The 18,342-nt window shown below is 46.3% G+C and overlaps 1 protein-coding gene across 1 annotated transcript; it reads left to right on the forward strand.

Moving 5' to 3' along the window:
* Nucleotides 1–968: 968 nt before the first annotated feature.
* LOC309359196 (keratin, type II cuticular Hb1-like) lies at nt 969–11,126 on the forward strand (the record flags this gene model as incomplete). The annotated part of the gene is made up of 9 exons (XM_081892667.1): nt 969–1,241; nt 3,533–3,741; nt 4,735–4,795; nt 4,944–5,039; nt 6,026–6,190; nt 6,884–7,009; nt 8,414–8,634; nt 9,728–9,759; nt 10,834–11,126. The coding sequence occupies 9 exons, from the start codon at nt 969–971 to the stop codon at nt 11,124–11,126; spliced, it is 1,476 nt and encodes a 491-aa protein (XP_081748793.1).
* Between the last annotated feature and the right edge of the window lie 7,216 nt (nt 11,127–18,342).

The following is an 18,342-nucleotide window of genomic DNA, read 5'->3' on the forward strand; positions in this document are numbered from 1 at the left end:
GTCTGCAGCATGATGTGTTGATGGCCGCAGTGTTCAGGGAGACTGTGTGAAACCCATGCCTGTCATTGCATTCCTAATTCTGTTTCCACTTCACGAAGACTCTGCTTCTTCAGCAGCTTAGAGGGATTTTGCAAAAGGTCCCATTATGTTGCGCAGCAATGACTTTGCTACATCAAAGCAATCTTTCATCTCCAAGCAGCATGTCTGATAATTAAGCCTCCCAACATTTTTGGGTGTGGGTGGAGATCATAGCACCTTAGAGCTGGAAGGGACCCAAGGGTCATCTAGTCCAACCCCTCATTATCTTTGCTAAGAGGTCTATAAACTGAGATGCAGAGGTCGCACAGCCAACTGCCGACAAAACCAGGAAGGGGTGTCAACTTCAAATCCCAACGTCTTGATATCCGCGTCATAATTACAAGTCTAGTTTCCTCCATGTATAAAAAGGGGAAGGTGGAATCAGCCCTTTTAATACAGCATTGTAGGCGCTGTAAAAAAAAAGGGCTTTGTGAAATCCCTAAAACTCTTTTTCATCTACCAGGTGATCAGCCACCAAACAGTGTGGATGAGCACATGGGGAGTTGGTTCCCTAAATGTCCCAAGCTAATAAATGTCAGAGAAGTTGCTTTCTCTTCCATTTCAATGCTGGCCAAACCCAGCTGTCCCAAACAGATATAAAGGGAGCGTTTCCCCGCAGTAAACCACACTACCTCTGCCTCTTTTGCTTTGCAGTTTCGCTTCCCCCTTTCTTCTTCCAACTTCTGCTCTCCTACAGAACCATGTCTTGCCACTCAAACTCTGCATGTGGCCCCAGGAATTTCAGCTCCTGCTCAGCTGTCCTGCATCCTGCAGGTTATGCTTCCCGGATGAGCACTTCCTGCTCTGCTAAGGTCACTGAGATCAGCTATGGAGGAGAGGGTCATTTTAGCAGCAGAAGCCTGGGTGGCGCCGGTTCATGTGGCCCCAGGATGGCTGCCAACAGTTGCCTGCCTCCGCGGTGTGGATATGGCTGTCATGGTGCCGGCACTGGATATGGCTATTGCGGCACTGGATACGGCTACGGTTTCAGGCGCTCTGGAGTCTGCCCACCCTGTTCACCTGGCATCACCCCCGTCACTTGCAACGAGACGCTGCTTCAACCTCTCAACCTGGGGATCGATGCCACAGCCCAAGCAGCAAAATGCCAAGAGAAGAATGAGCTCCAGTTCCTCAACAGCAAGTTTGCCTGTTTCATTGACAAGGTGAGTCATGGAAGGGCTATAGCTCAGTGGTAGAGCTCCTGAATTGCATGCAGAAGGTCCATCCTAGCTTCAATCCCTGGCATCTCCACATAGCACAGGAATGTCCATTGCCTTGGAGAGAGACACTGCAATACTGACCTAGCTGTACCAATGGTGTCACGGTCCGGGTTACAGGCAGTCGGAGTCCCGGCTTGGTACGTCGGGACTGGGGTAGAGTTCGGGAAGCAGGAATCAGCAGTCCAGGGGTCAGGAAGCCAAGAGTCCACAAATCAGGAAACCAGGATTCAGGAAGTCAAGGGTCCAAGGGTCAGGAAACCAGGAGTCAGGAAGCCAAGGGTCCAAGAGCCAGGATGCCAGGAAGCCAAAGCACAGCTAGGTGGGTAGCGTGTTGCTGTGGCAAAGAGCCAGAGGGAAATGCTGGTCTTATTGCCCCTCCCAGCCCTTGACACTAGGTGCTACGAGTCTTCTGTCAAGCCTCACCTGTGTGGCCGCGCCTTGCCCTTCCAGGCTAAACTCAGGAAGGCCCCAGTCCTGCGAGGCCCTACCAGTCACAGGGCTTGGCTCCTGCACACACTCCTGACAAATGTTCTGACTCTGCATAAGGCTGGTATGTTCAGTGGCGTAGCGTGGGTTGTCAGCACCCGGGGCAAGGCAAGTTATTTGCGCCCCCTAACCCGTGGATTTGCGCCCCCTAACCCTAACCCCCAGATGTTGCGCCCGGTGCGGCCGGCCCCCCCTGCACCCCCCACGCTACACCACTGGGTATGTTCAAAGAGTTTGGCAGGGAATGTATACAGAATGCTTGTACCTGAGATTGGAATATCCAGCATCACTCTTTGGATATATTTCAGAAGCAGCCAAAGTCACATCATAGATGATCTGAATCTAAGCTGGCCTGTTACTTGCGGCAGGGTGGAGGAGGCAGGTGGCATCTCATCAGCTTCCTCCGTGTGTTGTGAAGACAGTGCCACAAAACGCGCTGTTGGAGATTGATCAATATGTCTTTTCAAAAGGAGGAGAGAAAATAGAGCGCCGTTGCACTCATGTAGGTTTCCCAGAGGCATCCAGTTGGTCATCAGGAAACAAAATGTTGGACCAAAAAGGCCTTTGTTCTGATCATCCAACATGGCACTTCTGACATTCTTCTGCATATAGTAGGGCCTGATGTCCTCCAGATGCTGGACTACAGCTCCCATCATCCCTGACTATTGAGCAGGCTGGCTGGGACTGATAGGAGCTGGAGTACAACATCTGGAGGGCTGCAGGCTCCCCATTCCTGATACAGAGGATAATGGTAGCTAAATTAAGCCTGCTAGATTAGACAGGCCTTTGATCTGACCCAAGTTGCTCTTCAGCAATTAGCACTGGGATAGCAGATTGAGCAGACCCACAAGACAGCTGGGCACAGTCTTCTCCTCTATGGGAAGACCCGTTGTATTGCTACTAAAATGATAGTCATTGTTTCTCAGTTTGCATCTATACCTATAACTCAGCACATGCACATTTTATGCAAATGGGTGTCCCTTATTTAGTGATGCATTTCATCTTGTTTGGCAATGAGCATGCACCAGCAGGGCTTTTCTTATGCTTTCAATGGTGAGGTGAATGTCTTGTTGTTGTTTAGTCTTTTAGTCGTGTCCGACTCTTCGTGACCCCATGGACCAGAGCACGCCAGGCACGCCTGTCTTCCACTGCCTCCCGCAGTTTGGTCAAACTCATGTTGGTAGCTTTGAGAATACTGTCCAACCATCTCGTCCTCTGTTGTCCCCTTCTCCTTGTGCCCCCAATCTTTCCCAGTATCAGGGTCTTTTCCAGGGAGTCTTCTCTTTTCATGAGGTGGCCAAAGTATTGGAGCCTCAGCTTCAGGATCTGTCCTTCCAGTGAGCACTCAGGGCTGATTTCCTTAAGAATGGATAGGTTTGATCTTCTTGCAGTCTATGGGACTCTCAAGAGTCTCCTCCAGCACCAGAATTCAAATGCATCAATTCTTCGGCGATCAGCCTTCTTTATGGTTCAGCTCTCACTTCCATACATCACTACTGGGAAAACCATAGCTTTTACTATACGGACCTTTGTTGGCAAGGTGATGTCTCTACTCTGTAAGATGCTGTCTAGGTTTGTCATGGCTTTACAGTTCTGCAAAACCCACTGAACCTAATGGGACTCAGGCATGCAGCTGGACCCCTGGAATGACCCTCTTTGCCTTTCATATTGGATTCAGTTCTGATTCAGCCCTAAAATTAAACACTCCTGTCCTGATGAGGGGAATTATTGTTTCCTTTGATTGACAGGTCCGATTCTTAGAGCAGCAGAATCTGATGCTGAAGACGAAATGGGACTTCTTGCAAGAGAGGAAGTGCTGCAAAAGTAACATGGAGCCCATGTTTAATGAGTACATTGCCAACCTGAAGAAAGAGCTGGAGTGCTTGGAATGTGAGAGGGCACAGCTGCAGGCGGAAATGAAAAACTGGAGCGACACCCTGGAGTGCAACAAGAAGAAGTGAGTGAGATCCATCATCTCAGCCTGCTAGCAGAAGGACATGCTGAAATGCAGAGCCCAAACCAGACCTGGGCAGTTCAAAAGCAGTCATAAACTATGTATGGGGCCCACCAGCAGATCAGTAAATGGTGGCTACCGCTGGTCATGCCTCTTCTGGCCTTGTGTGAAAACTTCCTTGCCAGCTGTGTGACACATCTGGAGTCCTGTTCATTACAGACGACATGGAGGGGATGGAAGGCCGAATGGGCAAGAGAAGCCACAATTCTGCCTCATGTGCCAATGCTCTGGGGCAGAGACAGGAAACCTGTAGCTCTCCAGATGATGTTGGAATCCAACTCCCACCTGTCCCAGTCAGGGATGATGGGAGCTGTAGACCATCAGCATCTGCAGGGTATTACATTGACTAACCCTATAGGCCAGCTCTCTCTTTTGTGATTTGTCAAGCGTAGAGTTCACTCAGCATTAAGCAAAGTCAGTCTTCCAAGCTAATCCCAAAATGAACATGAGCAGAATAATTTTGGATGAGATATGCACAAGTACCTGATAAGCACCACCTGAAATAAAGTCCTGTAAATACCATATTTTTCCGGGTATAAGACTAGGATTTTTTCCTTTAAAATAATGTAAAAAATTAGGGGGAGTCTTATACATGGGGCCATCGCCCCCAGTTTTCTTAAATATGAGGGCGTCTTATAGAGGGAAAATACTGCATTTCAATCTTTGCCTGGGTTTCCCCTTTACTTTTAAGATCTTGTTTCAGATGTCCAAATCCCCTGAATTTTTGTTACATTTCTTTTTGCATGCATCTACTTGTTTTTATGCTGCTATTTTATTGATTTTCGGTTTTATTTTTGTTGTAATGACATTGCTTGTTTTATTTTATACCGTAAATGGTTTAGAGGTTTTTAAAATATCGAGCAGTCTGTAAATGGTTTTATAATAAAAAAATAAACATTCAGATGTGAGGCTAAACTGTTTCACTTACCTCATCAGGTTCGAAGAGGAGTGTCACCGCCGCACATGTGCTGAAAATGAGTATGTGACTATTAAAAAGGCAAGTGGCAAGTCTTCTAAAATATGGCATTTGTTTCTAGACCCGAGTGGGTTTTAGCACTATTCTTGTCCTAGCACCTTGAATGCTAATTGTTAAGAGTCATGGCTTCTTATCAATATTTCTTCATTTCATTCTCATGTTCCCGTAGGAGGTGGATTGTGTTTTCATGGACAAGTCAGAAAAGGAGACTAAAGTGGACGCCTTGAAGAAAGACATCTGCTTTTTCAGAGCCACCTTTGAGGAGGTAAGCTACTCTCACATTCCATACAGAGATGGAAAACCCGTGGGGTTTTTGGACCACAGCTCCTATCACTTGTGACAGGATGTAGACCAAAAGGCAAACACAATTTTGAATTGGGGTAAGAGCTGAGGAAGAAAACCATGTTATAACTAGATAAGAGACATATTCTTGACCTCTCAGGCAGAAAGCAGAAGCTTTGGTGTGAGCCTCCATATAGCTGAGAGAACATTTGGATTATTTTCGATGCCAAGACCATCAACTAACCCTAACCCATTACTGCCCATGGTATTCAACCAGCTCACAATACAGCCAGCTCAAGGCAAATCAAACATTTCTTCAGCTGTGTGGAGGCCCCAACTATTCAGATGCAGCAGTGGGTGATAACAGCATGGTGGGTGTGGGTGATTTAGGCCCAGGGTCTTCTGTTGAGGTTCATGGGACAACTTCATAATCTTGCGTGGAATAAAATGTGATTGAATAGAGGAGACTATAAGGTAAGAGGAGCAGGAGCAGGAGCAGGAGCAGGAGCAGGAGCAGGAGGGGGCATTCTAGACTGGGTTGAGCTCATGACATTAAGGCCGTTTTAGTGCAAATCCCCCACACCTTAAATCATGCTCACAGAATAATAGGAAGGTAGTATGGGTGGCTGACCTTTAACACAATAGGCTCCCATCAACTGTTATCAGGGCAGCTGAAGATTCAAAACCAGCCTGGTTCTGGCCAGTTGTTCTTGACCTCCCATCATCCCTGGCCTTGCTAGCTAGGGCTGAATCCAGCAACATCTGGAAGGTGTTGGCTATCTCTGTCCCAAACAGGCTATCAAAGGCATCCTCCCACATCGGCTAGAGAACATGGAATTTGGGTGTGGAATCAGGTATATTCAAAGGAATTATTCCACCCTCTCTGAAAAGCTCAGGCTGAATCTGGAGGCAATTTCATGAAAGTAAAACTCCATAGTATTGACAGGCCGTGTTCTGTCCCTCTGACAGGAAATCCGCGAGCTGCAGTCTTGCATTTCGGACACCTGTGTCACTGTGCAGATGGACAACAGCCGAGGCCTGAATATGGACTGTGTCATTGAGGAATTCCGGCGTCGGTATGAAGATATTGCCTCTCGGAGCCGGGCTGAGGCTGAAGCTTGGTGCCATTGCCAGGTGATCCCTGTGGTGGAAATATCTAGCATGCCTTAAGGCAGGAATGGGGGAACTTCTCTGATTCCATACAGTGGACATACAGCTTCCACATTTCTGCCTTCAGCAGTGGAGAGTTGTGGCCTTTGCATTTTGCTGTGTTTAAGACAGAACTGTGTTCCCCACATGCAAAGAGGTGTACAGTGTCAATGAACTGGAGAAGAAGGGGGAGGGAGAACAACTGGTGGCTGGGAGGAATCACTGGGCATTGGGACCTGGCAGGATGAGGCACTGCAAGGAGAACAGATTCTCCTGTGGATGGCAAGCACGAGATAAGACAAGGAAAATGAGTGATGGTATAAATAGAAGTGGCTCGTGGTATGGGACACAATCTAGAGAAGGGAGTTCCCTCAAGGATGGGTGGATGTCAAAGGATGCTCTAGGGGTGCTGTTCAGTTTCTATTGTTTTGAAGTCTCTCCCTTTGCTGAAGCTATTTGCCCTGATATTCATTCACAGCCTCATCTCTGAAGGGCTTGGGGTGGGGCCTTTCCATCCACTTCTCCTTGGCCTCTATCTCTTCCCACTGAGGCCACATACATTGGCTACAGCTACACAGTAAGGGCTGGGCTTCTGAAGGGGAAACAGGGGGGTGATTGTGTGACTTCCCCCACCACACCCGGCTTTCAGTGGTTCCAACGTCTTCTCTTTCGCCTTAGTATCAAGAGTTGAAAACAACTGCGGCCAAACACTGTGACAACCTGCGTAGCGTCAAGGAAGAACTTAGTGAGCTGACCCGGATGGTCCACAGGCTGGAGGCAGAAGTTTCAAATGTCAAAGCCCAGGTAAGATGGGACAGTGTTGACTTTTGGAAGTCACAATTGTGAGGTTAGCTGCAGATTAGAAATGTGCAATTGAAGTATCACAGCTGCTTACCAAGGAACCAAGTGACTTCAAGTTCAGTCGAGCAGGAATTTTCTTTGATCACAACAGATCACTACTGGGTACAGAGTTCAGCATATGGAACAAATGCTACTCTCATCTTTCTTTCTTTTTTAAAAAAAAGTTCCAATTTTTTAGTCCTCAATACTGCTTGAAAACAATTCCAGGTAAAATTGTAGGAGATCTGATGTGAATAAATAGTATGGGGGTAGGAGTAGGGGTGGGAATTCTCTTAAATGAAACTAAGAGTGTTAAGCTTAGTTAAGCAGATTGTCTCACCAGAGTGGTGCATGCTCTAGTTATCTCCCGCTTGGACTACTGTAATGTGCTCTACATGGGGCTACCTTTGAAGGTGACCTGTAAACTGCAATTAATCCAGAATGTGGCAGCTAGACTAGTGACTGGGAGTGGCTGCCGGGGCCACATAACACCGGTCCTGAGAGATCTGCATTGGCTCCCAGTACATTTCCAAGCACAATTCAAAGTGTTGGTGCTAACCTTTAAAGCCCTAAACGGCCTCAGTCCAGTATACCTGAAGGAGCGTTTTCCACCCCCATCGTTCAGCCCGGACACTGAGATCCAGCGCTGAGGGCCTTCTGGTGGTTCCCTCATTATGAGAAGTGAGATTACAGGGAACCAGACAGAGGGGCCTTCTCGGTAGTGGCGCCCACCCTGTGGAACGCCTTCCCATCAGATGTCAAGGAAATAAGCAGCTATCCTATTTTTAAAAGACATCTGAAGGCAGCCCTATATAGGGAAGTTTTTAATATTTAATGCTGTATTCTTTTTAACACTTGATTGGGAGCTGCCCAGAATAGCTGGGGAAACTCAGCCAGATGGGTGGGGTATAAATAAATCATCATCATCATCATCATTATAGTTAGGAAACATGGATCTGAATTAAGCCATTGTTCTTTGATGAGAGGCCGAGCAAGGGGTGGGAGATTTATTCAGTTTTTATGCATACCAAAGAATAGGACATTAGAATTGATGGACCAGTGGCCTGATCCAGCAAAGCTCCCCCCCCTTGTGTTTAACCATTTTGAAAAGGAAAGATCACAGTGTGGGAAAGAATATACAAAGCAATAATTAACCTATCACTTCATCAGCTCGCAAAATCTCCAGGGGAACTCCTGAATTGTTGTGGAATATGCAGAGAAATTATTGGTGTCCCTCAAAACCACTCCTTCTAGTTCTTTAGAGTTTGCAACTAATAAGGCATTACATTAACTAGGCAAACCACAGTCCAGGGACCAATATAGCTCAGTTCATGTGCTGTTATGATGCTGTTGCCTTTGCCACCACAGAAAACAAAACTGGAAGAGGAGGTGGCTGCAGCTGAGGAGCGCGGGGAGATAGCTGTGAAAGATGCCAAATGCAAGTTGGCTGAGCTGGAAGATGCCTTGCACAAGGCCAAGCAGGATATGGCCTGCCAGCTGCGAGAGTACCAGGAGCTGATGAACGTCAAGCTGGCCCTGGATATTGAGATTGCCACCTACAGGAAGCTGCTGGAAGGAGAGGAATGCAGGTGAGCCCCATAGGACTGGGCGAATTAGCACACCGGCTGCACTGCTGTACAGTCTAGAGCCCACCAAGCAAAAAGTAGCACACTAGCTACGTATTGTGTACATAAAGCTGGATAAATGCATTGTGTGGTTTTTTTTTGTGCCCGCCCACAACTGCAAAAAGGAGGATATCAAGCGCCTGAAAGAGCCTAATGCATGGTGCTCAGAGAGCATATGTTATTGGGCAAGTGATATAAGTACAGTAAATAAATAAATACATATCATCAATAAAGAATAGTTGTATGGGGCATGCTTGACTCAATGGGACAGAAGTTGTTCGATATCACTGTTAAGTCTCCATAGGAGAAGGAAACAGATGAAATCACTAAACCATTATTGAATCCTTGTGGATTTAGCTAAATGGTTGCAGGCTTTTAAAAGTTGTTTTAGTTCCTTTAACAGCAATCTGCAATGCAGAAGTACAGGAGGCTACGTTTTCCTATCACTTCACTGGCCAAAAGTGGAGGCTGGCCCATTAGCCTTGTAGAAATGGATTTAGACACTAGGAGAGGATACATTGTTCAGTTATTATCCTTCCTTGCCAGTGGGACCAGCAAGGAAGAGTGACAGTGGCACTTAGCAGCTGCCTTATACCAGATCAGACTGTTGGTCTGCTCAAGTCTGGCAGCAGCTCTTGAGAGCCTCAGGAGGAGGATATCTTCCCCATTATCTATTACTCAATTTAAAAAAAGAAAGAAAAAGAAAAGCAAGCTGGAGACGACAGGATTCGAATCTGGGGTCTTCTGCAAGCAAAGCAGGTGCTTCCCCATTGAGCTGCAACACTCCCTGCTCTGCCCCATAGTGCCTTAGAGGGTATAGGAAGAAGCTATGGATGAATCATCGGTGGCCATTGTCAGAAAGTCCCAGAGAGAGGTCATGAGATGAGAAAGAAGGGGGCAGGGCCATTCTACATCCTTCATGTGTGTTATCAGGCCAAGATTTTTCAGTCGATGAATGATGCATAGCAGTGGTGGTGATTTCCTAGCAAAGAACCCATTTATTTACAATTTACAATAATAACAATAATTTTTATTTATACCCTGATTTGCTTTTTAGGTTGGGTGAGGGAGAATGTGCTGTGAACATCTGTAAGTATTCTGACGGCCCCCTTCTTGGGTGACATTGGGGATAATGGTTATTAGAGAAGTGAGATATGACCATGTTTTCATCATGAGCATTGGGGGGGGGGGGTGGCAGGGGCCCAAGCTATGAGAAAATGCATTCTGTGAGGCCAGAGAGTTGAAGGCCAGACAGTGGTGCAATTAGATAGGTTTAGACTCCGGAATAGTGGTCTTATGGGGGCTCCTTAGTTGGTACTTAGGAGGACTCCCCTCGTTAGGGGAAATGTGCATATTTTTTAAATTTTACAGTCGTTATGACATTTCTGTGTCCCACTTCATAAGAAAACCCCAGAGCGGTTCAGAAATATGAAGATACAAAATACACGCCCTTAAATATCAAATTCATTAGGTGTTACTCCAAATTGTGGGGGCCCTGACCTCTGCCCTAACATCCCCTCCCCCTGGTCTCCTAGAACCAGTAGAGGTATGAAGAAGGCAGAGCAAATACAGGCAAAGTCTCGGATTGCTTGGGAAGCACCAAGGGGAGCAGGAGGCTTAAGGAACTGTAGGAAGGTGGGGACCTTCAGTCCTCACAACTGCCCCATTGGGGTAAGATCTACCAGGAAGCGTTGCTCTGCTCACTGGGCCTGGTCTCTCGAGCTGTCTTGTTTCTTTGAATAAAGAGTTAACTTCACTGACGCCATGTGATTTATTGTTGGTCTGCTCCTGACAGTTTTGTGAGTTCACACAGTTATGGAACTCACTCCATGGAAGAGAGTGATGGACACCAACTTGGATGGCTTCAAAAGAGGATTGGACAAATTCATAGAGGATAGGGATATCAATAACTACTAGCTATACGAGTTATGCTCTGCCTCAACAGTTGGAGGCAGTAATGTTTCTGAATACCAATAGCTGGAAGCCAAAGGAGGGGAGAGGGCTCTTGTGCTCAGATCCTGCTTGAGGTCAGGCATATGGTTGGCCACTGTGAGAACAGGATTCTGCCTAGATAGGCCATTAGCCTGATTCAGCAGGCTATTCTTATATTCTTGTGAGTTAACCTCTAACTACCATGTTGCTTTTCTCCCTCTTCCACACCAGCTGTGCGAAGGAGCCAGGGTGCAGTTGTGTGCGACACTGACCCACGACCTGTGTGTGGGCCCCGCGGCAAGATCACGACAACCTGTGGCCCTCGAGTGACAAGCTGCGGGCCAGGCAGAGATCCGTGTGTGGACGCCATGCATCCTTGCAGGGATGGGGTGACATGTGTTCCTCCCTGTGGCCCACCTTGCGGAGAACCATGTCCCCCTCCACGGGGTTTCAGTTGTGGGAGTGGCAGGGGCTCCAGTGTCAAGTTTGTAGCGCCTGCTGGCTACTGCGGACGAAGATACTAGGAAGGTCAATAGGCAGCTGGCACCGCGGATGACCAATAATGGCAACCTCCCCCGATTACTGCCTACCAATAGCAAGTACTCAAAACAGCAGATTTGCCCAACAAACCCCTTTTCAGATGCTACAAATGCCCTGCTGTCAATCTGATATTTATTCAGAAATACTAAAGTGATGGCTCCCACCATACATTTCTACAAGCTGTATGAACTACCAATTTTGCTTAATGACTTGGCTGTTGCAGCACAAATGTGTCTTCTTGGTAGCTATAGTAAATTGGCTTAGGTCCACAGAACACAGCTGTACCATCTATGGATACTGGGAGCTATTTTGCAATTTTCACCCTCCACTTGCTGTTGGATGGCAGTGTCTCCCTCCGTTAACCTGTCAGTCTGGCTGTGTGGTTTCAGTCTTTACACTCCTACCAGCCAAAATAATCACTTGAAGCCCAAACCTGATCAAAGAGCTTGTCTTCCCAGGACGTAATACTTGTGATTAAGTATAAAGATGGCCAGAAACTCCTATGTGGGTGAAAACATATATGTTGTTGTTGTTGTTGTTGTTTATTATTTTAGTCATGTCCTACTCTTCGTGACCCCATGGACCAGAGCACGCCAGGCACTCCTGTCTTCCACTGCCTCCCACAGTTTGGTCAAAATCATGCTGGTAGCTTCAAGAACGCTGTCCAACCATCTTGTCCTCTGTTGTCCCCTTCTCCTTGTGCCCTCAATCTTTCCCAGTATCAGGGTCTTTTCCAGGGAGTCTTCTCTTCTCATGATGTGGCCAAAGTATTGGAACCTAAGCTTCAGGATCTGTCCTTCCAGTGAGCACTCAGGGCTGATTTCCTTCAGAATGGATAGGTATGATCTTCTTGCAGTCCATGGGACTCTCAAGATTCTCCTCCAGCACCATAATTAAAAAACATCAATTCTTTGGTGATCAGCCTTTATGGTCCAGCTCTCACTTCCATACATCATCCATACATCACTACTGGGAAAACCATAGCTTTAACAAAAGAAAAAACTCCATGGACAAAGACAACAGAAAGCATACATGTTCTTTTCTAAATATTCCAACTGGCATTAACATAGAATAATGATCTATTTTCATACCCTGTAACAAGGATGGATAAACTTTTGGCCTTCCAGATGTTGCTGGACTACAGCTCCCACTGTCTTTGCCCACTGGGGCTGATGGGAATTGGCGTCCAATTACAATTCGAGGGCTACAGGTTGTCCATCTCTGCCCTGCAATGTGCATAATGAGACAAGTGTCATTCTACCTCCAAGTGACTGCCCTAAGTGCTTCTGTATAATACATTTCTGCATGCATTTTGTTTTCCATCCTGTTTTGGAATTCTGTTTCTAATAAATGGATTGTGCTGAGCATAAAAAAATAAAAAAATAAAAATGGTTTGAGGGACTCCATGTTTCCCCCATCTTCATTCTTGCCAGACTATTGTCCCTATAAAGGGAAGGATAAAGCATTTAAATGTGTGTGTGTGTGTGTGTGTGTGTGATTTGTTTAGGAAAAAAAGATGACTAAGGGCCCTCAGGTATGCTTGTGGACCTGGATAAAAAGCACTGCCAAAAACTCCTGTTGGTGTGACGAAATTCTTTTTTTGGCTTGGGGTTTTACTAGCAAGCAAGCATGAATTTCTGCATGAGTAGAATGTGGTACAAGGAGGATTTTGATGCTATTGCAGAGAGGAGAAATAATGAAAAGATATGATGGCCAGAAAGGGACACGGGTGGCACTGTGGGTAAAAGCCTCAGCGCCTAGGACTTGCCGATCGCATGGTCGGCGGTTCGAATCCCCGCGGCGGGGTGCGCTCCCATCGTTCGGTCCCAGCGCCTGCCAACCTAGCAGTTCGAAAGCACCCTGGGTGCAAGTAGATAAATAGGGACCACTTACCAGCGGGAAGGTAAACGGCGTTCCGTGTGCTGCGCTGGCTTGCCAGATGCAGCTTGTCACGTTGGCCACGTGACCCGGAAGTGTCTGCGGACAGCACTGGCTCCCGGCCTATAGAGTGAGATTAGCGCACAACCCTAGAGTCTGACAAGACTGGCCCGTACGGGCAGGGGTACCTTTACGTTTTATGATGGCCAGATACAAAATGTGATGGTTTTGTAAGGTACATCTGCTGAAATACCCTCCGTTCTACAGCTATTGAAGGTGCAGAATCCTACCTGAGAAGCAAGCAAACATTGTGGCAAACCACACATGCATCAGTTCCTGAATTATTTTAAGAATTTTTCCCGGTTAAATCTGAATTTATAGGATGAAGTGAAGAATTCAAGGAAGAAAGAAAAGCAGAATAGAGGGGAATCTAATCCAGAGTTGTAAAACCTATGGACTTCCACATGTGATTGAAATTGAGATCCCATCAGCCCCAGCCAATATAACTAAGATCTGGGAAGCTACAGGCTGCCCTTGCTAATCCCTCTTCTTTAGCAGTTCCTGAAATATGATGGCCTTGAGCAAATAATAGTTTCCCACTAGACCCAACTGACCTCTCAGGGTTCTTGTGTTGATGACTCCTATGTATGCTGCCTGACCTCACAGGAGAAAAGGTCAGATTAATGCAAATGGAAACTGAATGCAATATAGAGGTAAAGGTCGTGACCAACTCTGGGGTTGCAGCGCTCATCTCACTTTACTGGCCAAGGGAGCCGGCGTCCAGCTTCCGGGTCATGTGGCCAGCATGACTAAGCCGCTTCTGGCGAACCAGAGCAGTGCACGGAAACACCGTTTACCTTCCTGCCGGAGCGGTAGCTATTTATCTACTTGCACTTTGACGTGCTTTTGAACTGCAAGGTTGGCAGGAGCAGGGACTGAGCAACAGGAACCACCGACCTTCTGATCGGCAAGTCCTAGGCTCTCAATATATCCTTTTCTAAATATTGTACATGGTTTTATGTTCTGGAGCCGATCCAGAGCAGTTTGTCCTGGGAGCAAAATATTTCATGACTGTCAGAGGAAATGTCTGGGAGTTTTTTAACCCGTTGTCAAAATGAGATTCTAGGGCAGCCACCATTTTATCAATCTGTAGATGAATATCAGAAAACACCTGTGTGCTCTGAAGCCTGGCCAAATTTAGAGGTGTGACCTCTAGTGGTTGTACTAGAGTGGAGCAAGCAGGAGGGGTAGCCCCTAACGTGTAAATAAAATGATACACCCCAAAGACGCCACAGTCTCTGTTGACTTTCATTCCAAGGAAAGGGAACCCTGGGTAAAAACTGGAGCTCTTGGAGCTTTTCATCACTTGGAGACTGCGATGTGTGGAACAATTTGTTGTGTACAATATCTACTAGTCCTGGACTCAAAATACTGAAGCCAAAATGACTGGCTGAGTGATAGTTAATTTGTAAACATTTCTAATTACACAGTTGGATGAAATCAGGATCTCTTATGCTAAAATCATGGGAATGAAACTGGCTGAGAGGAAGAAGAACACGTCGGGTCTAGGAAGCAGTTTCCAAGGGATTTTTTCATTTTCTTTTGACTCGGTGCCTTGCAAATTTTCTTGGCAGGAATGCAAAAGAAACAAGTAAGGACAAAGCGATGGTGCTAAGTAGAGAGTCATGCTGGCACATACAGCAGTTAGGAACTTTTCTCACCCAAATCATGCACACAGTTTTGGAACAGAAATTGTCATATATGGAAGGGAAAGGCAAGCACAGAACAAGCAGAGTTAACACAAAGAAGGCGGCAGGTTCTAGACATAAGAGCGCTGCTAATAGGACCAAAGACACATCTGGCCCTAAAAATGATCTTTCAGCAACTCCTGAAACTGCTGAAACCTATGATCCATGCTATCTCTCCTGGGTTCCCTCCCCAAGTCCGGAGACTCCAAAGTAATTTGCTGTCCCTGAAATTATTTCCTTTTTTTAAAAAAAGAATTTTTATTAATTTTTCAAACACATATTAAAAAACAGACACATTACAAAACAACAACATACACAACATTAAACATATACCGACTTCCCCATACCTCCCTTTCGCTGCATCCTTATTCCAAAGTTCTTTAGCAACCCTTTAATCAGATTATCTGTTGATTCCCTTTCATTAGATTTCCTTAAACTTAATAGTTACCGCTGTATTTCTCTACTTCTTACCCCTTGGCATCTCAACACTCCTCAATTTTACAACAGTTTTTAAGATATAATTTAAACTTCTTCCAGTCCTCTTCCACTGTCTCTTTCCCCTGGTCTCGGATTCTGCCGGTCATCTCTGCTAGTCCCATGAAGTCTGTCACCTTTGTCTGCCATTCTTCCAGAGTAGGTAGTTCTTGCATCTTCCAATACTTTGCCAGAAGAATTCTTGCTGCTGTAGTAGCGTACATAAAAAGGTCCTGTCCTTCTTTGACACCAGTTGGCCAACCATGCCCAGGAGAAAAGCCTCAGGTTTCTTTGGAAAAGTCCATTTAAGGACCTTCTTAATTTCATTATAGATCATTTCCCAAAAGGCTTTAATCTTTGGGCAGGTCCACCAAAGGTGGTAGAAGGTACCTTCAGTCTCATTACATTTCCAACATTTATTATTGGACCCTGAAATTATTTCCAACCTTTGTTCAAGAGTACAGTGGTACCTCAGGTTAAAGAAACTTCAGGCTACAGACACTTCAGGTTACAGACTCCGCTAACCCAGAAATAGTACTTCGGGTTAAGAACTTTGCTTCAGGTTGAGAACAGAAATCACATAACGGCAGTGCGGCGGCAGTGGGAGGCCCCATTAGCTAAAGTGGTTTCAGGTTAAGAACAGACCTCCAGAACGAATTAAGTTCTTAACTCAAGGTACCACTGTCGTTTGCTGCTAAATCATAGTTGGGTGAGACCTAGCCAGTCCTCTGATGGGCATGCAACAGCCCCCGGAGCAGAGAACAGACGGGGGGGCGTGGCTGGCGTGCATCCCAGGGGTGTGGCGCGGTGCCCACGGGGGTGTGGCGAGCGGTGCAGGGGCGTGGTGTGGTGCCCGCGGGGGCATGGCACACATCCGTGGTTGTGTGCCGTGTGCCGTGCGTCCCAGGGGTGTGGCCACAATGCCACCCTTGCCCCAAATGGTGCCTGGGGCAGTGCGCTCCCCTGCCCCCCCTTCGTACGTCTGTGCATTCAACAAGGACTGGGCAGGGGGGTGGGCAACACAGCACCTCCCCCTGCCCAGTCCTTGTTGTATGACCACTGTAAATAGGCCCAATTGGACTACAATTCCCATCAGCCCCAAATAGCATGGCTAGAGCTGAGCTACCCGTGAGACAGAAGCAACCGTTTTGCTTCTATAGCCTCTCTCTGTAAATATCAAATTTAAAAGGAAGGTATTCCCAGGCGGTCTCCCATCCAAGTACTAACCAGGCCTGACCCTGCTTAGTTTCCGAGATCAGACGAGATCGGGCGTGTTCAGGGTAGTATGGCCATAGATAGCAGTTTCTAATGTTGTGAGTGTCCTCTATTTAAGAGGCTTCTACTCTGCAGCCTCTTATAGTTGTTTTAACTGTGAGCCTTTTAGTTCTTTTGCTCTTACAGTTCTTTTAACAGCGTGTCCTTGTTTGTTTTTAGTTCTCATCTGTTTTAATTACCAGTTTTTTTATCCATCCATTATCCGTGTTTAATCTTGTATTTTATCCAGATGTTTTATCCTATGCCTGTTTCCTTGTCCTCATTTGCTCTAACAATTATTCGTTAAAAAAATCTTAACTTCTATTTTATCAATATGCTTTTTAATCCTGGTCTGAGACCGTAATAAAGTTCATTCATTCAAGGATGGTAAGAAACATTCCCTTGTCTATATACTTTCCTGGGCAACCTGCCAAGAGTTGCTTAGAGCATCCTGGCATACAGCTGTGTTAGGGCTACTTCTGCTTCCATATGTGCCCCCAGCACTAGTGGTGCTGCAGTAAAACTGCTAGCACATTTGCAAAGCTAAGCAGGGTCCAGTATGGTTTCAAATTGGATGGGAGACTGTGTGTTTGGATGGGGTTGGACTAGAGGACTCCAACTCTGTGATTCTATGATCCTTCTATGATTATCCAAGAAGGGTGTGGGGGCAGCAGAAGCAGGATGACAACAAAAAAATCTCATTTGCCTTCCCCAGCTTTCCCACAAGTTTTAAATGTAATAATTGCATTGTCATTAGTATCAGCACGATTCTCCCCACATCCTCAGGCCCCCAGGTAGAGGCAAGAGGCACAGGTAAGGATGATGAAGTAATCCTAGCATGTTAGAGCCTGCAAAACAAAGTTCTGAATTTACAAGTTTAATAAACATAATAGCTGATATGCTCCGGCCTGAAATCCTTCTCACACCGTGTAGCAAGTTTGATATTACAGTGGCACCTTGGTTCTCAAACGCTTTGGTACTCAAACAACTTGGAACCCAAACTCTGCAAACCCGGAAGTAAGTGTTCTGGTTTGTGAACTTTATTCAGAAGCCGAACATGCTCCGTTTTGAGTGCCACACTTCCATTTTGAGTGTTACGCTGAGCTCTATCTGTTTTTGCTATTCATTTTGCGTTTTTGCTTCTGCGGCTCTTTTTGTTTTGTTTTTGTGACTGTGTGGAACCCAGTTCAGCTACCGATTGATTGTGTGATGGCAGTACATTGATTATTGCTTTCATTTTATGGATCAATGGTCTCGTTAGATGTTAAAATTCATGTTAAATGGCTATTTCTGGGGTTGTTTTCAAAAGTCTGGAACAGATTAATCCATTTTGCATTACTTTCTATGGAAAAGAGTGCCTTGGTTTTGGAACGCTTTGGTTTTGGAACAGACTTCCTAAACGGATTACGTTTGAGAACCAAGGTACCAATGTAATTGGCTTCCCACTTGCCAAACAGGGGCTTGCAATTAGATTCCCAGATATGAGCCACAAGCTCATAAGCAGACCATTGGGCAGTCACAGTTGGTGGGGTGGGGTTGGCAGTGGTGCTGAGTGCCTGGCTTCCTGATGCTGAGCATCACTGGCTCTTATGGAGAGCGAGAGGGGTGAGGAGTTCAGCGTGGTGCGGGCAAAGTGGCAGGAGCGTCAGATTGGCTCTAACACCGCACCTACACCATGCAGGGCTTGCCACAGATGTTTGGGAATTGCATGAGCCCTAAGCAGCTTGCCCAGGGGTCAGGGATGCTGGGAGTCTGAATTTTCTCTGACATTTTTGTAATTTCCACCCGGACACTGCTAGAGACAGCAGTATTCTGGATATGTTCGGGAAATTCTGGAATTAATGCA

This window comes from Podarcis melisellensis, assembly GCF_964234715.1.
Source record: "Podarcis melisellensis genome assembly, chromosome: 2".
Classification (NCBI taxonomy): domain Eukaryota; kingdom Metazoa; phylum Chordata; class Lepidosauria; order Squamata; family Lacertidae; genus Podarcis; species Podarcis melisellensis.